The following is a 24941-nucleotide window of genomic DNA, read 5'->3' as shown; positions in this document are numbered from 1 at the left end:
GCCCTGCTGCTTCCCAGGATTCCTTATCAGGGAGCTGGATTGGAAGTGGAGCCAGCGCTGCAGATAGTGGCTCCACCTGCTACACGACAGCGCCAGCCCCTTGCTGTTCTAATTCCTGTTGCTGTGTTAAAGACAGCTCGGAGTCTAGCTGTCCACTGTGAAGCTGGCCCAAGATGGCCGGGGTTGCCGGAAACCAGAGTACCAGGCCCTATCCGAGCTATGTTTCTTCTTATACCTTCATCCGCCTGATGCCGTTTAATTTATAAATTAGGCACAGTGCACTATTAACTAATAATAAAGCAAACAGAAGTAGCATAATAATATACTGTCATAAAAGCCTATTTAAAACGTACGAGCTGTTTGTTTCTGGAATTTTCCATGGAATGCTTCCAGACCGCGTTTAACCCCAGGGAACTAAAATCAGGGAAAGCGGAACTGTAGCTAAGGGGCACGACTTTGGGTCACTTTCCTGTTCTTACCTGCAGTGGCTCCCCGTGGCCCAAAGCCCGCACACCTCAGCACGGCTTAGAGAACCCTGCAGAACCTGGTCCTGGTCCAGTGGTCAGTGGCCTCACCCCAACACAGCCTCCAGCTGTCCTGAATTGTTTCTGGTTCCTGGAACACTCATCCCGTGTCACCCCCAGTCCTTTGCACAGGCTGAGTCCTCTGCTGGGACCACTAACCACCACCCGCACCCCCAGCTGTCTCCCGTGCGTCCTTTCTGGTTCCAGAAAGATGTCACTTCCCCCAGAAGGCTTTTCCTGATCCTCGCTCTGTAGTCCTGAGCACACCGCATCAAGATACAGGATGTTCATCAAAGAACCATTAGAGAAAATAAAAATTTGGACTCAACCATCAACCAATAGGGAAAACAGTTAAATAAATAATGATACATCTATTTGATGTATGACCATGCAAAACACTTTGAAAAATTAAAAGAAGATGTGGAAGAATATTAAATGACACCGTTGGGTCTAATTACTAATAGTGTATACAATATGTTCCCATCCTAGAAATGATATACACAAACGTACATGCACTTTCCTGAGGCACAGTCTATCCACCTGGAGGGAGTAACAGAGCTATGGATTGTTTTCATTTTCTTCTTTCCCCTTCTGCCCTTGTGCTTGGTTGTAAGTTTGAAAATGTAAATAACAATCAGGTATTAGTATTATTATTTTGTAATGGGAAAAGGAGCTACAGAAGAAAGCTATTTTAAGTGAGAGCTATTGCTATACAAAAGGAAAAAATAAAATGAAGAGAATGGGAATATTTAGTCGAATGGTTAAGTTTGGCCTGCTGGATGTGCAATATTTTAGTCGAAAACATGAAGACAAGGTCTCCCGAGTGGAAGACGCAGGTCTTTTATTGATGAGGGAGGATGAGGAGGATGAAGAAGGCTAATATTTGAGCCGCTTGCTTAGAGACTTGGTAAGAGGGTCCGTGCCCTTGCCTCAGGGAGCTTACAGTCTTTCCAAGACAGACGCACACATAGGCCACTGCGTGGTACCACGTAGCAAGTGCTACCATTGCACCCAGAAGAGACAGGAACCTCAGAAGAGCCAGGGAGACTTCCTGGAGGAAGTGACGTGGAAGTCAGGCAGAGCCTGAAGGGAAGACATTGCTTCCTTAGAGGAGAGAAGGAAAAAGCCAGGGAAGAAACAGAAGGAAGGAGAGAGCAAAGTCAGGGCGAGCTGCTGGGGAGGAGGACAAAGGCCCTTCCCGTGGCGTTCGCTGCTGCACTGACTTTGAGCGCAGGATGGTCCTGGCCTAGGGGAGCTGCCTGCTCAGCTTCCATCAGACACCAGGACATCCTCAGGGGAACACTCCTAGAAGGTCGCAAGGAGGTGACACACCAGCCACAGAGCCTCGGAGGCTCTGTGTGTTCACATTCAGTGAACCTCAGGGTCCTGTCTATGCCTCCCAGTCCCCGCCGGAGGGACGCCAGGAGGGACCCACACAGGGAGGATCAGCCAGCTCAGTGTGGAGCAGCATCCACATTGGGTCATTTTCAAATGGATATTTGCCTGTGGCAGAAAAAAAGAAAGATGCAAGTCTCCCTTTCCTGCTGATGGGGAAGAGTCCTTGTATCCAGAGATATTTGATCTCTTCTATCTATCAGGACGAAGTCAGTAAGAGAGGGGTCTTTTAAGCTCAGTGGAAAATCTGTTTTCCTTCCTTCCTTCCTTCCTTCCTTCCTTCCTTCCTTCCTTCCTTCCTTTCCAGGCAGAGTTACACAGTGAGAGAGAGAGAGACAGAGAGAAAGGTCTTACTTTTCCATTGGTTCACCCCCCAAGTGGCTGCTATGGCCGGCGCACTGTGCCGATCCAAAGCCAAGAGCCAGGTGCTTCCTCCTGGTCTCCCATGCAGGTGTAGGGCCCAAGGACCTGGGCCATCCTCCACTGCCTTCCTGGGCCACAGCAGAGAGCTGGACTGGAAGAGGAGCAACTGGGGCAGAATCCCAGAATCCAGCACCCTAACTGGGACTAGAACCCCCGGGGTGCCGGCGCCAAAGGCGGAGGATTAGCCAAGTGAGCCAAGCGCAGGCCTCGCTTTTGTTTTTCTTAATTTCATTTAAAAACAACAGTGTAACGTTTTGCTTTCCTGCACATCTCAGTTTCCATGCCACCTCCTAGAGAAGCTGTTCTGGTCTCTGTCAAATAAAGCTGATGGGGATATGACATGAAAAGACAGTGCAAAAAATGACCGGAAGCCATACAGAGTTATTTCACAGTGCTCCTCTTCCTGGAGCTTTGTGAAGGACCCTCATAACAAAACCTGTAATTACATGCTCTTTTTGCCTATCTGTTTCTTATCTGTGTTCCCCCCTAGACCGTAAGCTACATGAAAACAAAGTCACATCTGTTTTGCTCATGACTGCATTTGCAAGCCCCAGTGCAGGCACTCAGTAGCATGTGATGGGTGAACAATGGAGTATACGAAGGGCTTACTACGAGGCAGACACAATGCCAAGTGCTTCCCAAGCATTAGCTAGTGTTTAATCCCCTCCGCAGCTCTGAGAGATTCTTGCTGTTCCATGAGGAAACAGGTTTAGGGAGGTTAAGTACCTGACCACGATTTGATCCCAAACCAGATAAGAGATCCAGATACTTCAGAAGTCATCTGGATTTACTGCAGTTGCAAACAAGCTATTCAAAAGCACCAAGAAAAAGCAACAGAGCCCTTTGTAGTTCCAGGGCATTCTGGTCCACAGTCGGAAGGGCCGGGTGAAGAGATGGATGGGTGCTTTTTACTTAACAAATGCGGAATCATTATTCTTCAACCTGGCTTTAAAAAAGAAGCAGCTGATACACACTCTCCATATTTCCCCCTTTCAACAGAGTAGCATCCTTTTTCTTATCTGTTCTTCACCGTTCTTCCTAAACTCATATTGCTGGCTTCAAATAAACTCACCCATCAGACAGTACTTAGCCCTTCTAGTCCCTGATGTTGACACAGCTTTGATTGTCACAAGTCTGTGAGACAGGCAGGAAAAGGATGATCCTCACCTAAGGGATAATTTGAAAAGTTAACCATCTGTCTTGGGTCTTGTGGAGTAAAGTGGGAAAAGCCAAGATCCAGAGCGTGGTCTGTTCAATTCCAAGTGCACAATCTTTCTACTACATCTCATCGTCCCACAAAATACATCCAGCTGGGTGGCATGCACTTACAAGGCAAACTGCTCTGGGTACCAGTCCCGGCTCCAGCAATTCTCAGCCACGTGCAATGCAACCTTTAAACAGATCAGCTAAAGTCCAAAGCCCTTGTTTCCTGTTCTTGTCACAGGGACCTACCCTGCAGGCTGCAGTGAGGATGACTCAACAAAACACACATCGACTGCTCGCCATGGTCGCTGGGAGCTCACTAACCCAGTCCCCTCCCAATGGGTGAGTCCGAAGGGCACAGCTGTTCTCTGGCTGCAGTGTGGTCTTGCAGGCTGAGCCATAGGACATGGCTCTTGCACCTGCCACCGACAACACAAAGCAAAAGCCTTCCCACCAAGCCTGGTGAGATGTAGGAGGAGCAGCAAGAGAAAGCTGAGCCCCTCTGCAGGGTGGGGGCCCAGTTAGAGAACGTGTGGAAGGGATGCATGCCCAGAGCCAACCGGACTACCTTGCAGTCCCACCCAAGCCTTGCTCCCTTAGAAAGACAAGGCGCTGTGGCGTAGTGGGTTAGGCCGCCGCCTGCAGTGCTGGCATCCCATATGGGTGCCGGTTTGAGACTGGGCTGCTCCACTTCCGATCCAGCTCTCTGCTATGGTCTGAGAAAGCAGTGGAAGATGGCCCAAGTCCTTGGGCCCCTGCACCTGCATGGGAGACCCAGGGGAAGCTCCTGGCTTCAGATCATCACAGCATCGGCTGTTGTAGCCAATTGGGAAGAGAACCAGTGGATGGAAGACCTCTCTCTCTCTGCCTTTCTGTGTAACTCTGACTTTCAAATAAATAAATAAATAAATCTTTAAAAAAAGAAGAACAGTGGGGTCGGTGCTGTGGTGTAGCAGGTTAAAGCCCTGGCCTGAAGTTCCAGCATCCCTTATGGGCGCTGGTTCTAGTCCCGGCTGCTCCTCTTCTGATCCATCTCTCTGCTTTGGCCTGGAATAGCAGTGGAAGATGGCCCAAGTGCTTGGGCCCCTGCACCCACTTCAGAGACCCAGAAGAAGTTCCTGCTCCTGGCTTCAGATGGGCACAGCTCCGGCCATTGTGACCATCTGAAGAGTGAATCAGTAGATGAAAGACCTCTCTCTCTGTCTCTACCTCTCTCTGTAACTGTCTTTCAGATAAATAAAATACACCTTTAAAAAAAAGAAGAAGAAAGAAAGACAAGGCAGGCCGCTTCACACGTGGCTCGGAGCTGTGCTTCCTATACCCATGTCAGGTGTATTCTGTGGGCATTTGTAAGAAGCTGCACTTGTGAAGAAACAAGAAATGAGCTTTTTGCTTTCCCTCCCTGGGTCAGATCTTGACCCTCCAAATGCTATTGTCGTTGGAAGTCTTCGCGGAGTCAGAATTTCTACCAGGAGTGGCCATGGAGTCAGAGGAGGCACATCAGCAGGTGTGGTGCCGAGAGGGGCTTACAAAGAAAGAGCCCTGTGGGTAGCTTGCAGATCTGCAGTCCTTTGTCCGTGTCCATGGGGGATCGGTTCCAGGACATCTCGCAGGAACCGACCGCCGAGGCTGCCCAAGCTCCTGATGTAAAACAGCACCGTACCTGCACAGAACCTGTGCACATCCACTCATATTCTTTAAACCACCTCTACGTTGCTTCCAATAGCCAATACAACACAAATGCCACGTGAACAGCTGTTATGCTGGCTGTCTAGGCAATGGTAGCAAGGGAAGAAAGTCGGTCACGGGTTCCACCCAGATGCATTTTTTTCCTTAATATTTTCAGTCCATAGCTGGGCTGAGTACACAGATGCAGAACCTGCAGGTCCAGGAAGCCAGGAGGCTATGAAAGCAATGCAGCCGAGTGCGATGTGCAGATAATAAGAAAGATGGTCCAAGAGACTGGGGAGGCAAGGGTGCTAACCCGCCGTGTGTGAGATGTGGGCTGTGCCTGCACTTGCCCACACCCTCTCTAGAAGGTCACACAAGAACCTGGTCGCAGTGGGTGGCAGGACAGCTGGCAGCCAACGGAGAGGGGAGACTTAATTTCACTGTGCTGTTTTTGAAGCTGCTTGAATATTTGATTTTTCCAGACTCTTTTTCCGAAGGAAGAAGATCAAAGTCTGAAATAATACGGTGAGGTCAAAAAAGATAAGACAAGCCTAGGGCAGGAGGCAATTTTGAGGTCATTGATGACTCAGCGAGAGAAATGTCATTGGAATGGGGGTGCCGGGGGAGGGGGGCAGACACCAAAGTGCCCAGGGAACAGAGGAAGGATGAATCCGTCATCAGGTTCCAATAGCAAGAACTGGCGACTCTTTGCAAAGTTTCTTTGTTTGTAACGTCAAACAGGGCGGTAGCTGTACAGTCCCGAGGGGGATCTCAGGTTGGAGGGAAGGGATTTTTACGATGAAAAGGACATAGCAGGTTTATTATGTGCTAAGGAGATGGCTAGGAAAGAGCATGGTCAGTTGCTAGTTTTGCCTACCTGTAGCCGTTCTCTCTTCTCTTAGTAATAGAAAGAGGCAATATTCCTCCTCCTCCTCCTCTCTCACTAAGACTCTTGGTTTTGATAGTGGTGGATTCAATCCCAAGGCTAAAGACATCAGACGGACTCAGGCTCAGTCAATCAACAGATCCCATCCCTCTGGCGAGACAGAATCTGGGATGGGCATTTGATCCAATACCCTCCACTGAGACTGAGTCCCAAGTGCTAGGAAATCTAGGTAAGGGCAGCTCTTTTCTAGGGGGTAGAAGCTGCTGAGATAAAGGGAAATAAGTTGGTTGTTGTGTGTGCCCAAGAACACCTCCAAGGTTGATGAATGAAGTCATCAGAGGGGAAAATAATCCTTGGAAACAGAGCTCCAGGTGCCTGGGATGTTTGTGGCCGTGGATCCAGCCCTGTCGGAACACCTCACTTCCTTCTTACACACTGGCTTCAAAGTCAGCTGATCAGGCTTCTATTTGCAACCATAGGAGCTTTTGTGAGCACAGAGAGAAACTGGAGACCCAGCTGGACTGGGGAGATGTTCAGGATGGGGTCCAGAGCAGGGGTGGAGGGCAAGTCCCACGTTAGCGGGGGAGGAGACATCTGTTTGCTGAGATGCGGAAGGAGACAGGGAGGGAGGGTTAAGATGAACATGAAGGTGCAGGGAGAGGGCAGGAGGTGAGGAAGTGACCCACCCTGGGGGGGCACCCATATGCCTCAGTTTCCCCCGTGACTTTGGAGATGAGGCTATGAGCTGAGACCAAGAGCACTGGGGCTTCAGAGAAGAGATTTGGGGACTTGTCTCAGGGCTGCAACGAGGGATGGGTTGGGAAGGCTGAGGGCCTTGAGACTGGGGAGCGTGGACTTGCATCTGTGCAGGTGCGGAGGTCTTTGCCTGCTCATCTTTTCTCAGACACGAAGCAGCCAAGCTGATGCTCAATCCTGGGTCCGCTTGACCCTCAAGCCACACTCTCTGCTTGGCCCATTCTCCCTGCTTCCACTTGCTTCTCTTCTCCAGTTCTGCTCTTAGTCAACAGCTTTCTGGGGGCACTATGGTCAGTATTGCAGCCTGGGCAGGCTTGACAGCAGAACTCAAGAGGCTGGCCTTTGCAAATATCCATCCAACAGTGCCCCCCTACCCCTAAGTGCACTTACATTCTGGATTGGACCCAGAGTAGTTTGAATCCCATTATCTGTGCCACTGAGCTTGGGAGGTGAGAGAAGAAATATGACATTGGCCAAAGTGTGGACTTTTTAGCTGAAGCAATAGGACTTTAAACTGGCAGTTGGACTTACTAGCTGTGTGACCATGGATAAGTTAGGTAGACTCTCTGAGCCTATTTTTCTACATGTCCAGAGGAGTTGATCACGGCAACCATCTCATGTAGGTTTTTTTTTTAATTTTTTGACAGGCAGAGTGGACAGTGAGAGACAGAGAGACAGAGAGAAAGGTCTTCCTTTGCCGTTGGTTCACCCTCCAATGGCCGCCGCGGCTGGCGCGCTGTGGCCGGCGCACCGCGCTGATCCAATGGCAGGAGCCAGGTGCTTCTCCTGGTCTCCCATGGGGTGCAGGGCCCAACCACTTGGGCCATCCTCCACTGCACTCCCGGGCCACAGCAGAGAGCTGGCCTGGAAGAGGGGCAACCGGGACAGAATCCGGCACCCCGACCGGGACTAGAACCCGGTGTGCCGGCGCCGCAAGGCGGAGGATTAGTCTAGTGAGCCATGGTGCCGGACTCATGTAGGTTTTGTGAGGCATGTTCTACTCTCCAGTAAAATTGAAAAGTTGAATCGAACATGCCCGGCACATTTTAATCTCAGGGTGGTAAACAATTCTTAATAATGTCTCTGTTCATGAGACACGGCCAGTGTTCTGGCCCGGGTTTTGTTGTTTTCCCTGTGCGAGTCACGCAAGCAGTTCTCTGCTTGCTCCTCTATAGAACGGAGGACTTGAATTCCTCTTCCAAGGCAATATTTCAAATCTCGACTTCCATTACATTAGTTTTCAGTTCTTCTTGCCAGACACAGTCCAACAGTTCCTTGCTCCCTCAGTGCACATGGCCATCCCTTCTACCATTTCAACTCAAGCTCGTGGCTTCTCTGCCAGGGGACGGCTCAAAGTCATGCACTTGGCACATCACTTAGGAACCTCAGCCGGCCCAGGTGCCTGCCAATTCTAACAAGCTAAAGGGAGCCTGGAGACGGTCGCTGTGGTGCTGCGGGTGAAGCGGCTCCTGGGGACCCCCACCTCCCACATCAGAGCGCAGGTTCGAGCCTTGGCTGCTCCGTTCCCGATCCAGCTTCCTGCTAATGCATCTGGGAGGCAGTGGAAGATGGCCCAGGGGTTGCCAGCCAAGTGGGAGACCTAGATGGAGTTCCTGGCTCCTGGCTTTGGTCTGGCTTGGTCTAGCCCTGGCTACTGTGGGCATTTGGGGAGTGAAACCAGTAGATGGAAGACTTCTCTCTGTCTCTCTCTTTACCTTTCAAGGAGATGAAATATAAATATTTAAAAAAATAAGGGGACACTGGTTTGAGCTGCAGATTACCGGGTTCTCCATGGGTGGGAAGAGAGACAAGGAGATGAACACAGACAGACTCCAGGCAGTGTGCCCTAGATGAGTCTTAGCTGCAAGGTGGTCAGGATATGAACACAGCCCACTATTTTTATACAGACCCCTGCAAATGCCACACTCTGGATGCTCAAAAGAACAAACCGCAGTCGAGCGGGGAAGAGTGCACCCCTTCACGGACCTGTCTGAAGAATCTGTTTCAGTTGCTGCCAGAGCCTGCTTCCTGCCGCTGTCAACCTGGAAATCAAAGCCTTAAGGAGCAAGGGAGAGCTGCATCTTTTCACATTCTGCCAGTGAATTGTAAAAGGTGTGAATATGCTACTTGTTTGTTGCAATATTTTTAAATAAATTTTAAATCATCTGAATTATAAGAACACCCAGTCTTTTTCTATTATGTAACAGACACCATGAGAGGGTGTTACCATGGTTCTCTCCTGTGAGTGCAATCACGGGGCTTGCCAGAGGCTCTGCGTGCATCTACCAATCTCTCCAAGGATGCCAAGCCTTGCGGAGTCTAGGGTTCAAGTCCTGGCTCCACCACCTGCTAGCTGTCAGACTTTGAGCAACTGTCTTGCCCATTCCAAGCTCCATCCCCTCTTCTGCCACCTGCCACCTACAGTTGTGAGACTTCACTGAGGTGATGCATGGAAGGCACTTACAGCAGTGCCTGGCACAGACAGGAACTTAATACGTCTCCCGTTGTAATTGAATAGTTTTAAAAGAATGATCGTGAATCACACTTTTCCAAAGGGTGCTGCTCTCTTGAGTATTCTGTGCTTTAGAGGACTTAGATCCTATGCTTAAATAAATCACATTGAGTAAAACATCAGATCCTTTTCTTAAGACGTGCATCTGGAGGTGTACCAGCAAACATACAAAGGTTACACTTTCTGGCTTCAATTCAGAAATGTCAGCACATCAAACGCACACATTCAGACACACACACACACACACACACACACGAGACACTCAGATGGCGTAAAGGGCAAAAGGGTTTGGGGAAGAATGTCACATAGCAGAATCGCAGCTCACTGAAGCAGCCCTCACTGCTGCTGACCTCAGCTATACAAACAAGGCTTTTAGATGACACAGTTACCAAGAAACCGAGTCCTGGGTATATGCTGCAGACCCTCAGTGGCTATGGGCAATGGTTTGTGATCAAATAACCTATGTGGTCTTGGGGTAACGATGCTAAAGCAGAAGGGGACAAGGAGGTTAGCCTGCAACATTTCCAGGCTCTCCTGGTGTATAGATGCCTTGAGATTCTGGGGCTTTATGCAAAGATAAGATGAGGATAGGGAACAAGAGCAGAGATGATGGTAATCAGGCCTTCGTGCAGTAGGGGGTTGGCGGCGGTGAGTTCTGAACCCCACGGCAGAATGGAGGAAGAATGCAAATCGGGTTTTCATGGGACTGCATGATTGCCTATGAGGCAATGCGGGCAGGTAGGGAAGGGGGCTCTTCTTCTTTTTAAACATTTTTATTTATCTGAGAGACAGAGACACAGATAGAAGATAGGAGAAAGAGGCCATGTCCACTGGTTCCCTCTCTAAATGCCCACCATGGCTGGGACTGGGCTGGGGCTGAAGCTGGGAGCCAGGAACTCAATCCAGGTCTCCGTTATGGGTGGCAGGGATCCAATTACTCGAGCCCTCACTGCTGCCTCCCAGGGTCTGCATTAGCAGGACCCCTGAGTCAGGAGACAGAGCCGGGTCTGGAACCTGGGTACTCTGATTTGAGACACAAGTTTCTTCTCTACTAAGCTCCCTGCCATGTTTAGCTATATCTCTCAACTCCTGCCCAGAGAGAATCGATGATCAGATGGCCCGATTTTAGAACAATTGTCCATCCGATTAATCATTGTCAGGAACACATGATAAACAGATTGTCCATATTTCGGAAGCCCAGCAGAGCCACAGTCTCCGGTGGGCAGCTCGCTACACACACACACACACACACACACACCCTCCCAGCTTAACTCCCTGCGAGGTAAGGGAACAGGACCTCCTTGTGATCAACTCACGTTTCTCTCCCTCTTCAGCTTCCTTGCTGTTTTGATGCTGTGAGCTGGGGAGGCCGATCCAAGGGGTGGAGGCTTGAGCCCTGGGCGCATGCTCCTTCCTGTCTCCACCCTTAGCCTTGCAACAGGTGTGAACCTTGCATCAGGTATCACGGACCCTGCTGGAGCCTCTCAGAGGACGGGCGACAGGACTTCCAGGGCCATTCGTGATCATGCATGAAGGCCCTCAAAATCTCAATCAGATGTTTCAGTTTGAGCATCATATGCTTGCACATCTTGGGCATGACAGCACCATGTGCTACAAATTCTGCCCTACGTGTTCACCCACGGTGTTGCCTCAATGCACCCTCTCCTCCAGGAGAACACTATTCTGAGCTGGATCACCCGGACCCAAGGCTACTTCCTTCCCACCACCTCCAGCCCCTAGATCCCCTAGACCACCATGTCCTGTACCTTGACCAGAGGAAGTTGGAGGGACTTCAGAGAGTTCATGGAAAATGGAATTAAAAGATGAACTCCATGCATAGTGATGCATAACACATACTGCCCTTGAACTTTTTGAAGGCCCCTTGGTCAACTCATGGCACAGCTATGACCTGCTGGAGGGATGCCCTCCCAGCCAGCACTGTGGGCTACAGCAGCTTTTCCGACCACTGGCTTCATCAGCTCCTCCCACTTCACCAGGACCACACCCAGGGCTACCGTGTTTTCTACTTGAGGAGCAACTATGCAGGAAGTCCAAGGGACTTGAGTTAAGCATTTTCTTCATGTCCGTGAGGGCAATTACTGAGTGCCAACAAGGGGCCAGGAACGGGGGAGCACAACCTCAGGCTCTCAAACATCTCCAGCCTGCCCAAGTTCCTCCTGCTTCTTGCTTGGATCACTTAAGAGTCACATAACTGATCCTGATTGCACCTTAGCTCCTAGAGCAGTCAGCAGTGGTACTTTAAACCCCAAAGTCAGCCGGCACCGTGGCTCACTAGGCTAATCCTCCACCTGCGGTGGCGGTACCCCAGGTTCTAGTCCCGATTGGGGTGCTGGATTCTGTCCTGGTTGCTCCTCTTCCAGTCCAGCTCTCTGCTGTGGCCCAGGAAGGCAGTGGAGGATGGCCCAAGTGCTTGGGCCCTGCACCCGCATGGGAGACCAGGAGGAAGCACCTGGCTCCTGGCTTCAGATCGGCGCACCGCGCAGCCGTAGTGGCCACTTTGGGGGGTGAACCAACGGAAGGAAGACCTTTCTGTCTGTCTCTCTCTCTCTCTCTAACTCTGCCTGTCAAAAAAAAAAAAAAAACAACCCAAAGTCAGGCCATGTTCTCTGTCTCTCTGACTCTCTCTCTGTCTCTGTCTCTCTGCTCATAAGTTGAAGTGGACACCAAAGATCCAGAGTCTCCTATTACTCTCTCTCCCTCACCCTCTTGAGCTCAGCCAACTGGACTCTTTCTCCTCCCATAAACATGCCACGTAAGCTCATGCCCCAGGGCCTTTGCATCTGCTACTACCACCCAAACCACTCCCCACATTCCCAGGTATATACCCGGTTTCCCTCTTCCTGCCTTTCTTCCCAGATTTGCGGAAATGCTACTTTCTTGGGGAAGATTTCCCACCACTCCACTTAGAACTGACTTTGCCCTCACCTGGCCCTCCCAATCTCCATCTGCCCTTTAGCTTCCTCTCTCAGGCTCATCAGCTCCTAACACTCTGCACACTTCACTTGTCTTTAGGCTTATTATCTGCCTGCCCTTTCTAGAATATAAGTTCCGTGAAGGCCAGCATTTCTATGATTTCATTGCTATTTCTATTTATTTTATTGCTGTGTCCCCAGGACCTGCTGAATAGATGACCCAACATCTGGCAAGGGGTGGAACCAGCACACACTTTTCCCAACTCACTGTTCCACCACACACTCAACCTTGGACTCTCCTCTCAGTGCACAAACTACTGCCTCCCTCCCGGCACACAGAGACCCACACAGCCTTCCGTGTGCCCTGAGCCACGTTTCTCCAGAACATTTGTACTTAACCTTCTCCATGTCTACCCCCACAGCAGGCCTCATCACGCTGCCCAGGACCGACATACTCCACCTGCTACATTGACTGTAACAGACTCTTCCGTTCTCTGTTCAGCTTCTGGGCCTGCTGCACCCTACAGCACCATGTTCTAGCCCCTGCTACGCAGAGTGGGTTCCGAGGTCCATTAGCATCCTACTGCTTGGGAACTTGGGAGAAATATGGGCTCTCTGGCCCCACCCGAAGTGGGTGGAATCAGAATCAGCATTTTAACCAGGTACCCAGGTGAGTGATGTGTGCACGCAGAACTTTAAAATGCTCTGCTAAGGTTATGTCACGGCCCCCACAGCACGGCACTGGCCCCTGCAAGGAGAGACTGCAAGGGATTTGCAGTCTTCTCCACTCCAAAGGCTAACAATCCCATGCAACGCACCCTCAGGTCTTTCACCAGTGCACACGGCACAATCAAACGATGCCATGACAGTTTGCAGCTCAGCGGCCAAATTATAGCTCTTTATAAATAGAGTAGCAACTTACACAACAACCAATTTATTTGAGACACCCTGCTGTACATACGAAAAACATCCTGCACTCTTAACTTCTAGCCCTAAAGAATTCCTTACGTTTCATAGCACAGTGCATTGCAGTGCCCAGTTTTGTAGCCCTTCACTTACTCATTCACCAATAAGAAATTTTGAGAGCCCAATGTTGTGGCCCAGCAGGTTAAGCTGCTGCCTGTGATGCCAGCACCCCATGTGGGCACCAGTTCATGTGCTAAATGCTCCCCTTCTGATCCAGCTCCTTGCTAATGGCCTGGGAAAAGCAGCAGAAGATGGTCCAAGTGTGTGGGCCATTGTAACCCACGAGGGAGATGTGGAAGAAGCTCCTGGCTCCTGGCTTCAGCCTGGCCCAGCCCTGGCCCCTGCAACCATCTGGAGAGTGAACCAGCAGATGGAAGATTTCTCTCTCTCTCTCTGTCTCTCTCTGTCTCTCTCTCTCTCTCTGTTTCTCTCTCCTCTCTGTAACTCTTTCAAATAAATAAAATAAATATATATATTTTTAAATTTAAGCATCTATTATGTGCTCAATCTTTTGCTAGGCACTGGGACTGGACACAGAAAATGGGACAATTTTATAGTCCAGTGCAGAAAACAAACGTGACATTGAACAAGAAATTATAACAACATGCAATGAGTTTGTTGATAGAGCGGCAGTGAGTCCCTACTCAGGAATCAAGAAAAGCTTCTTGGAGAAGGTGATGTGATACTGATTTGGTACAGGGAAAGGCGGAGGCACCAGGAACTTGGATGCTGGGGAGCATGGGAGAGAGCTCTGGACATCCCAGGCCCAGACAGCCAGCTCTGCACGGACCAAGCCAGCATGGGAAGAGAAAGCTGCATGTCAGAGGAATTGAAAGAAGCCTGGGAATGCTGGCTCTTGGAGTCAGGAGCCAAAGCTGGGGAGGAAACACAGGCCTGGCCTTGGAAGACCTCAAAAGCCACACGTACTGAGGAACAATGGATATTATCCTGGGGCATCAGAGAGCTGTGGTGGGCAGGGCTGAAGCAAGAGAGTGACACAACTTGCTGCACATTTGAAAAAAAAAAGGACTCTTGTACTGTGCAACGATACACTCAAGCTAATGTATTTCAGAACAATTTCAAGTAATACACTGCAAATAGGTCCTTGCCACAATAAAAGATGGCACTGAGAACAATCGAAAACCTTATTTAAAGTGATTTTAATGAATCTCCAATAATAGCACCCTTCACTGGTGTTTGACTATAATCCTCTATTATTGCCCCTTGTTTTTTTTCTTGCTGCACTCTATTTAATAGCACACAGGGATCAGGACCACTGACAGATACACGCTTGCCTTTTCATATCCCACAAGGCACAGGGGACTCTGCACACACCCACCAAGGTCCGTAGGAAGTGGTCGATGGATAGGAAGGAGTAGGGAATGGGAAACAGAAAACCCTGGGGGTGGAAGGAGAAGCTCTTAGACCTGCATTTGCAACGTACAAGGTGTATGAATGGAGGTGGCAAGTGGGTGGGTGGTGCAGCCATTATTCAGACAAGTTCAATCAACCACAGAGCAACAATAATCAGAAAACAAACTGCACCTGCTTTGAACAGACACGGATTTGAGGGGGAGTGTGTGGTCATTATTCCCTAAACAACACAAGATGACAACTACTTACATGGCATTTCGCTGTACTGGGTGCTAAGTAATCGAGAGGTGATTTCAAGTATGCTGGAGGATGTATACATGCTACACACATTTTATATAAGGGACGTAAGCATCTGCAGACTTGGGTATCTACAAGAGGATCTGGAATGCAGCCACCAAGGGGCCACAGGATTCTCATTCAGCCTCAGGAGGTCAAGAGCAGGAATGGCTCCCCCTTAGAGCTGGCGGCTAAGCATCTTGACTTGCACAGCCCAGTCCAGCTGCACTAGTTTAAATGTCATCATCAAATTTAGGACATGGGTCAGCTAGAAATCCTATCAAATGAGAGCCGTTGAAGGGTCTTGTTGGTAATTACTAGACATTGTCATCCTCACAGTACCAATGACACGACAGCTGCCTTTCTCTGAACCACGTCTATGAGCCGGACACAGGGCTGGACCACTTATAGTCATTAACACTCAGCAGGGAGAAGTCAGAATGGGCTCTGCTTGGTGATAACCACTGCTAGAAGGAACAGGTGAAGTCATCCTGACTCCAATTTGTCACGACGCCAGGGGTTACAAATGGACAGTCGATGGGCCACCTACGGCACACGGATGGGCTTTATTTACCCTTAATTGTGTTTGGTGTTCAAAACTTTGTTGCTGGTATATTGGAAAGTCAGGGCATTTCACCTAAAAATCCCGAGTTCCAACTTCTCATGAAAACCATTTAGATGGAGCCACGCTGAGCCTGCACCTGCAGGGCAGCCCTTTGGAGAGCAACACCAGCCAGGGCTTGTCTATCGCTCATCTGCTTTCCATGGCCTCTGACCTCTCTCTCTCTTCTCTCCAACCGACCTGCTCCCTTCCTTCATGTGATTGGCTTGGCCTGTGTAGCCATCTGAGCCTGTCATCTACCCAGAAAGCCACCACCTCGCACTCAAACCGGGAAGAGAACCAGTGTCTTCCCTCTAAAGAGTTCATTCTTCCTGCTGCCTTCCCAGGCCTCTGCCTAGCTTCGCAGTCTCAGTTCTCAACGCTACACTCCACAGTCATGATTCTCAACCAGGAGTGTGCATCAAGCCACTTGGAGGGCTTGTGAAACACAGAACATTGGGTCCCACCCATCTGGAGGTGGGGATGGGACTCTGGTATACTTCCCAAGTATTGTTGATATTGCAGGTCTGGCAACCACACTCTATAGCTCTCGCGCGAGCCCCAGATAACTACTGGGTGCAGTTTGGGTGGGAATGGAAACACTGACATCTTCCCCGTGGCCAAATGATGAGCAGGGGTGGCCTATATTTTGAGACCTCATCAACAGCCCCACAAAAATCAAATGAGTTGTTGTGTGTCCCACCCCCAAGTCGCCAGCTTCCTGAAGGAGGAACCCACTTTTCTCTTGCAGGTTACTTTAGATTTTTCCCAAATGGTCTAATACAATGGCATTACTGCCTGGGACCTGCAGGGTCTCTCCCAAATGCAGGGTCCCTCCCAAATCCGTGTACACACGGATATTATCTTCGGGAATTGTATCATTAAGACTCGGCTCTGTTGTGCTCCTCAAAGGCCCTGCACTGGAGACGTTAATTAAAGGATGACACCACTAACAGAAATAATGACCACCTTGCCCAGAGTGCTGGTGAGGTGGCAGGTACCTGCAGAGTCTCTCTGGGTCACAGTGACCCTCTGATGTGGAACTGATTCTCAGAGACACTCCATACAGGTGATGGAACAGGAGGTCAGAGAGGATGACTGGTCCAAGTTCATGAGCCCTAGAGGAATGGATGGTTTAACATTCATGGAGCCTCCTATGTTCTGAGGAACCTTGGGCTCAGTCCAGATTCTGTGTTGTTAAAGACAGATGTCGGTGACCGGGAGAACCAGAGGCACACGGAAGTGATGTCACATGGGACCTGCTGTTGGGAGAGAGCGGGGCAGGATGTGGAAGTCACACAATTCGAGTGGAAGCTGGCATCTCTATGTGTCTGAAGGAGGCTCTGTGGAGACGGCTGCTCTGGTGGCAGCCCTGGCGAGGCGGATTTGATATCGGTATCTAAGTTTGCAGCAATTAGAAGGGCCACAGGGTATAACTGGTTGCAACTGGGAGGCATCCAGAGAGAAACAGGACCCAGCGAGGCTGCTGTAGAGCTGTGATTCTATCCATCTGAGGGGCAGGGGGGGAGGTGCAGCAGTAGGGGGCTGTGGGTGTCACCGGGGAGACTTTCCTAAACTACATGTGCCCTTTGCCCTTGCATTCAGGGGGCCCAGGATGGAACTGGATCATCTGAGGTTTGGATCCTCACTGTCATCCCACGCTGACTAGGTGACCTTGGGTGACCTTGGACAGAGCACAGAACCTCTCTGAGCATCCATTTCTTCTTCAGTAACACAGCACAACACCTGCATTGAGGGGCTGTTGTGAGGATTCACTTAGATGCATAGTATGTGCTCAAGAAACTAATCACAGTATTAACGTCATTCCCATTATCTTCCTGTTCATCTTCACACCAAGACCGTGCAAAATTGGGTCCAAATGGTGACATTTATGTTCAATTTTCAGCCTTGGTTGGTAGTTTTACAATCCCCCCAAAAAAGCCACCAGGTCTGTGTTCTATTACATTTTATGGAAGATAGATCCTCCCAGTAGAACGGCAGTTCTGATTAATTCAGGGGCACACCCTTCTTTCTTAGTGCTGACTGGCACGCCCTGCTGAGTTTTGAGGGATGGAAACCCTCCCATGGGCACAGGACTATAGGGGTGGGGGTGGGGAGACTTTTATTTCTGGGGTATATGAGTTATCTCAAAGCCATGTCTACAATCCCAAGCCTCCAGGAGAGTCTCTGGTCAGGGGCACATCAGCTTCTGCTTCATTCTGTTTTGCCTTGGGTAGGAGCTGGCTGCCGAACTGCCCGCTGTCTTACTGACTCACACATAGTGTATGTTTCAGAATTACATTTAAATACTGTTGAGATAAACAACATGACCTTTTCAATGTCAGTAGGAAGAGAAAATGACACAGAATCAGGGAAAGAATGAGGGCAAAATTAGATTCTTTATCACAGTCCAAAAATGGCTCTGAACTCTGCTCACCCAAGAACCATGCCCAAGAAGTTGTCAGCTAAGACAGGTACAATAATTGAATTGATACAACCAAGAGCTCAGCCGTCTTTCTCATATCCACAGAGACTGGGCTGTGTGCATGGAAGTCTCCATTTGTGTACCCATCAGCATGAGCGCCTGTGGACGTTCAAGTGCACACATCGGCTACCCCCGCGAGAACATCTGAGCATACACAGGGTGCAGGAGGACAGCGTGGGGTGTACGTGTCCCCGAGAATCAGGCAGAGCAGTTTACTTACGGCTTTTGGCTTGTAGGGAGGTTGTATTTCTTTGCGTTCAAGCTTCTCCCAATCAATGTATCGGAAAAACGCATGGTCTTTGATGTCACGTTCACCTTCAGGTCCACAGCCCAGACGCTTGCCCGGGTGCTTGGTCATCAGCTGCAAGACAAAAAAAAGAAGACTAATTTAATGAACATCAGAAGGAGGAAATGTGACACACTCAGAAATTATGATGCCAATGGATTAGGGAGAAATGCACAGGAAGAATTTCAACGGATTTTTGTTGTTTGCTTTTCATCCCAGCATTAATTTCCTAGCCAAGTCATTGTCATGAAGAACCCTGGAACAACACTCATGGCTTCCTAGCCTAGAGAGAGATCCCTTCTGGTTAAGTCAAACCATATGGTTGCACCTGAATGTGGCCTTGAACTTCAAGTTAAGAATGTCACATGGTCGCTTTTGATCATGAATGAGTTTTATGCAATTCCCGGTGCCTTTGATGAGAAGAGCTTCAATATCTTCACTCCCATTTCTTACCATGAGCAAACTACAGTCCGACCAAGGCAAAGGCCACTTCCTTCAGACACTGTTTGCATTTCTCAGTAAAGCATTTGTGAAAATGACAAAGTAGAAGAGAAAATAGTAGCCAAATGGACCCACAGTTCAAGTAGTTACTTTCTGAAAGCTCATTAAGTAGTCGAAACCTAGCCCAGCTCATTTCCTTCACATTATACGAAAACTCCACCGAGGTTTCTTTGGTGTTCTGGTTAAATTACTTCATTATCGAAACCCTCCATCTTTGGGTCTCTGAGCCAGGGCTGAAAAACGAGACAAATGGATGATCTGAGATGAAACTCAGCAGGCTTCTTCTTCTTCTCTCTCTCTCTCTCTCTCTCTCTCTCTCTCTCTCTTTATTTGTTTGAAAGACAGAGTTACAGTAAAGCAGAGGTGGAGAGAGAGGTCTTCCATCCACTGGTTCACTCCCCAGATGGCTGCGATGGCTGGAGCTGTGTCAATCCGAAGCCAGGAGCCAGGAGCTCCTTCTGGGTCTCCCATGTGGGTGCAGGGGCCCAAGGACTTGGGCCATCTTCTACTGCTTTCCCAGGCCACAGCAGAGAGCTGGATTGGAAGTGGAGCAGCCGGGATTTGAAGCAGCACCCATATGGAATGCCAGCACTGCAGGCGGCAGCTCTACCTGCTACACCACCATGCTGGTCCCCCAGGCTTCCTCTTGAAAGTGAATCCCAAGTAGCACAAAAATATCTCTGCTCTCAAGACTTCAGCCAATGTCTAGAGAGTGGCAATGAGGGGGTTGGTAATTTAAAAAGGAAGACCAACAAGAGGGCACAGAAGAGGAAACAGTAGCAGCTGGAATATACACATCCAAGAGGCTCCTCCGAGTTGACACCAGGTAGCCTATGATGTCATCAGCTAGCCAATGATGTCATCAGTTTTTTTATGTCACCGGCTAGCCCATGATGTCATCGGGTATCTATGATGTCACCAGCTAGCCCATGACGTCACCAGGTATCTATGATGTCAGAACCTCATATTTTGCCCAGGACTTGCTGACTATGGGAAAAGGATCAGCCCAGAACTTCCCACCTATGCTGCTGGACTTGCAGCTTAGCCTGTTTCCTGTGTACAAGATAATCTGTGCTCACATTCAAAAGCACATCCTGGCCGCACCGCGGCTCACTAGGCTAATCCTCCACCTGCGGCGCCAGTACTCCAGGTTCTAGTCCCGGTTGGGGCACCGGTTCTGTCCCAGTTGCTCCTCTTCCAGTCCAGCTCTCTGCTGTGGCCCAAGAAGGCAGTGGAGGATGGCCCAAGTGCTTGGGCCCTGCACCCGCATGGGAGACCAGAAGCACCTGGCTCCTGGTTCGGATCGGTGCAGTGCGCCGGCTGCAGCGGCCATTTGGGGGGTGAACCAACGGAAAAGGAAGACCTTTCTCTCTGTCTCTCTCTCTCTGTCTAACTCTGCCTGTCAAAAAAAAAAAAAAGCACATACTTTCCATCTTCTGGGAACAAAATAACTGGGTACTTAGGTTCTAAGCCGCCTCCTTACTTACATACATGATTTTCCCTGTCACAGTAGCTCACTGAAGCGGGGTATGTGATTCTCCCATTGAATGACACAGTGGCTGATGGTCAGAGAGGTTAGCAGAAACAAAAGCTCACAGAGATAATATGAGGTAGAGCTGTGATTGGATCCGGCCCCTGGCTTGCCCCCCAAACTTGGGCTTTTAAGCAAAAAGGAAGAATGCATTGTATGTAGTTTTCTTGGGGATGTCTGTGGCCTGGCTTAGTCCACAAAGGTTAATAGAAGGCGGGAAAACTGAGCCAGGTCCTTACAGTGGTATAGGATTGGGATGGCAGGAGAGAAAGGGCTAGGAGGTGTTGGTTAGTATGATAACAAGACCAAAGACCTTGCATTCTTCAGGAACATTTGGAAGCACGCTGGTCATATCAGTAATGCCTTCACATCCTATGTGAAGCCCCTCAGCCATTGCTCAGCACATGCAGGGTGTATCCCTACTTCCTAGATGAGGTCCCGAGAAGTTAGGGCATTCACCTAAGGTCACACAGCTAGGGAGGAGAGCTGGGTTTTGAACAGATGCACCTGACCCAGAGCTTTTGGGACTCTGATCTTCAGTCTCTGCTGGTTCTCACACTAATGAGTGGCCAATTTGAGCCTTGTCTGCTTTAAACTTGTTCAAAGAAGGAATGAAAATCTGAGGAAGGTTATACTATTTTTTTTTTAGAGTAGAAAAAGGGCCTTTCATAGGATGAATCTAGAAAGCGCACCACAGCCATTTGCAGAAGTCTCGTTCCATCTCCATCTCAGCAGAGGGATGCCCAGCAAAGAGACGCCCCTGCAGAGACATCCAGCCCACATGGGGAACCTCTGCCCAGTTCCCACACTCTGCTCTGTGGTGCCTGGAGCCAGATAGACAGCTGGATTTAATCACTGTTCCAACCTCTGATCACCTCCCCGACACATCCCCCGGGGCCCGCTGCTCAGGAGGAAGCATCTGGCTGATCACGCGAGCATCACTCCTTCTTCGGAGCATACATCTTGAAGTAAGAGCCCATATTGGACTCAGCCCACTCAACCCAGAGAGGTCCCCAAGCCCAACAGTAAGAAAGTCATCCCAGTTAATCCTGAAGGTTATGGGTCCTGAATTAATAGGAAACTGCTCTACCAGGGAAAGTGCTAATTGGAGCTGAAGCTGAATGCAGCTGACCTGGAAAATCCTCTCTCCTGCATGACCCACTTAGAGCCCCCAGCTGGCCAAGCAGGGCGGGCTTCTGAAAGGGAAGAGAGACCTGAGCCTGTATTGAGCACCTACTGTGTGCCAATGCCAAACAAGGAGATCTGTCTTCTATACCATCATTGAACATTTTCAAAAACTCTGTGTAATGAATTCCATTTTTGCAGATAAAGAAACACAGCCCAGAGAGGCAAAGAAACATGCTCAAGACCATGTACCAAGGAAGTGGAAGGATCAAGATTTGCAAAGGGTCTCCTGAGCTCCCAGATCCTCCACTTTTACAATTTCTAGCACACAAACTCAAGTGCCAAGAGGAGACTGGCATGTTAATATAGCAGTGCTGGGAGGTGGGGGGGTGGCCAGTGCTGTGGTGCAGTGGGTTAATGCTCTGGCCTGAAGTGCCGGCATCCCATATGGGCGCCGGTTCAAGACCCAGCTGCTCCACTTCCAATCCAGCTCTCTGCTATAGCCTGGGAAAGCAACAGAAGATGGCACAAATCCTTGGGCCTCTGCACCTGCATGGGAGACCCGGAAGAAGCTCTTAACTCCTGGCTTTAGATCAACGTAGCTCCAGCTGTTGCGGCCAATTGGGGAGTGAACCATCGGATGGAAGACCCCCCCCCCCCCCCCGCGCCTCTCCTCTCTCTGTGTAACTCTTTCAAATAAATAAATAGATCTTTAAAAAATATAGCAGTGCCAACTTAGAAATAGCCACTGGTGCTGTAGCATAGTGGATAAAGTCACCTCCTGCAATGCCAGCATCCATATGGGCACTGGTTCAAGACCTGCCCACTCTACTTCCAATCCAGCTCCCTGCTAATGCATCTGGAAAAGCAGTGGGAAATGGCCCAAGTGCTTGGGCCCCTGCACCCACATGAGAGACCAGATGAAGCTCCTGGCTCCTGGCTTCAGGTTGTCCCAGCCCGGGCCTTTGTGGCCACGTGGGGAGTGAACCAGCAAATGGATGATTTCTCTTTCTGTCTCTCTCTGTAGCTCCACCTTTCAAATAGATACATAAATCTTTTAAAAAGAAAGAAAGAGAGAAAGAGACAGGCATGGTCACAGTAATAGTCCAGGGGCTCTGAAGCACAGTCCAGGGCTTTGCTATAAGTGACCTGCAGCTATTAACCCACAGGATCCTCCAGGATCCCTGTGCGGAGTGTGGTGCTGATCCTCAATCATCAGGCAAAGTTCAACAACATCATCTCGTTCACAGCACTAATCATGCCTGGACCGGAACTTGAATCCAGACAGAATCGAGCTGGAGAGATGTCTCTGCAACCTGGAGAGGTCCCTCTGAAGTGGGTGGTGGCTTCCCACCCAGCTGACGGGTGGTGCAGGAATGACAGGCCAGCACAGCAGTTTATGGGACATCTCCTGATCTCCAAACGTTGGAGCTCAGTGCAGGACCACCTCCTGATCCTCCCCCAGCAAAACACCAACAGGGGTCTGCAGAGCCACGGTCTGTGCCCTTTTTCCCATGGGCTCTGTGCAAGTGACTAATGAACCCCTGGGTCTCACTCTTGTTCAGGTTCCTCTTCCTGCCTCACACTCTCTAAGAAAACAGTTTCAGCCAATTCACTTGAAGATGATAGAGACTGAGACTAATTCACACATGATTCTCCCGGGGACATTTGCATCTTAGCCTAGGAAGCAGAAACACAACACTTAGGTGTGTCACTGAGAGTGGGAATTCAGGTGATGTGACAAGGTTGGCTCAGCTATGACAACCTGGGTCAAGCCTCAGGTTGGCCCGCCTGAGTATTCCAGCTCTTCCTGTCACCCCAACCAGCTCCGGTGGCATTGGACTGGGGTGAGGAAGAGCAGGGCTGGTGGGGCATGGCTAATTTGCAAAGGACCCAAGGACTCAGGACCAGTCGCTTTGTGCATCCATATACTAAACAGGGAGCACACTGCTAAGGCACCACCATGCTCTACCCTTGGGAATGCACCTGCGCCGCTGTGTGGTACAGCACAGGCGAAGGCTTCCTGAAGGAATTTCTGGGAGAGGAGATGTTTTCCTATGGCATCATCCTTGGACTGCATCCTCTGGAGTCACATGTGTTGCTTTAACATGCCCCTCAGTGTTGAAAAACGACTTTGGATAAAATGCTGCAAGGCAGTGGTTTTTGAGCAATAGAGGGATGTTTTCACAACACTGAAGCCCAGACTTAATCTCTGGAGTGAGGCTGAGACCTGTGCATTCCTTTTTTCTTTTTCTTTTTTTTTAAGAAAAATGTATTTATTTGAAACGCAGAGTCATGGGGAGAGGGAGAGAGAGACAGAGAGATCGTTTCTCTGCTGGTTCACTCTCCAGGAGCCAGGAACGCCATCCCAGTGCCCCACAACGGTGACAGGAACCAAAGCACTCGGGCCATCACCCACTTCTGTCCAGGTGCATGAATAGGATGGATTGGAAACACAGAGTAGTCAGGACTTGATTCCAGGCACTGTGACATGGGATGCGGGCAACCCAAGCAGTGTCTTAAGCCAGTGCACCACAACACCTGTCCCCACCTGTGCCGTCTAACAAAGCACTTCAGGTTACTCTGATGGCTTCTAAGGCAGGGGCCACTCAGAGTCTCACACAGGTCACGATGAGTGTGTACTGGTCCAGTACAGGTACATAACAAACACCTCTTACTCCCTAACGTGTGCCCTGCTGTCTTCACAGGTGCAATTTTCATACCCTGCAGGTGCATAGATGTGCACACACGTTCAGCTATTCCCGTACAATAGGGGTGGGGAGAAACTAAGGGTTTGGGGACACCGAATTAGAGTTTGCCTATCTACAGAACCTTTTAAACTCAATGCTGCCAGACATTTTCTTAGAACAAAAGTGATACACTGTTAGTATTAACCAAACACACATACAGCAGAGCAAGGCAAGGTAGTCCAAGGATGCCAAAGACCTCTTGTGCTCCCTTCTGTGGACTCCAGCTCTTGGGCAAAGTCTCCATACTTCCTCCACTATTCATTCAATAAGCATTTGCTGGCACAGGGCTAGAAGCTGGAGTGCAGCCAGCAGCAAGATCCTGTCCCAAGCAGGGCCCAATGGTGCTTTTGTGCAAATTAAAATTAAAAAAAAAAAAAGCACTCATTCCTTAGTCTTCATTCCCCACAGTAGGGTGTCTGTCGGCTACGCATGACCCGTATGTGGTGGTCCTCACCACAGGTTGAAGGGCTTACTCACCCCTTTGCAGATGGCCACGGCTTCCTTGGACATGGACTTGGGGTAAGCCACGTTGTGTTCCATGATGGACTGGAACAGCTCGTCCTCATCCTCCCCTTCAAAGGGTGCCTGTGGGACAGAGGATGGGGCGGGAGGAGAAGGAGCCTTGCTTGAACCCTTCCCCCACTCACCCCAAACTGTCAGGTCCTGCTCCCTGGGGCTCACAGTGAGGCCACAGCCGAGGGCTGTCAAGCATTTGACAAGGAAAAATGGCCAACAGACTTGAT

The 24941-nt window shown here is 49.8% G+C and overlaps 1 protein-coding gene across 1 annotated transcript in view; it reads right to left on the bottom strand.

The window, feature by feature from the left end:
• PRKCB (protein kinase C beta) overlaps positions 1-24941 on the bottom strand; it is a 354584-nt gene that overhangs the window by 6123 nt on the left and 323520 nt on the right. The window contains exons 16-17 of the mRNA XM_062180053.1: positions 24676-24783; positions 18226-18366 (exon numbers count right to left, since the gene is read on the bottom strand). Of these exons, the coding sequence (XP_062036037.1) occupies positions 18226-18366; positions 24676-24783 (249 nt within the window). The remainder of the gene's footprint in view (positions 1-18225; positions 18367-24675; positions 24784-24941) is intronic.

This window comes from Lepus europaeus, chromosome 21 (assembly GCF_033115175.1).
Source record: "Lepus europaeus isolate LE1 chromosome 21, mLepTim1.pri, whole genome shotgun sequence".
Lineage (NCBI taxonomy): Eukaryota > Metazoa > Chordata > Mammalia > Lagomorpha > Leporidae > Lepus > Lepus europaeus.
The sequence above is the reverse complement of the archived record's forward strand: the minus strand, read 5'-3'. Positions and strand labels throughout refer to the sequence as shown.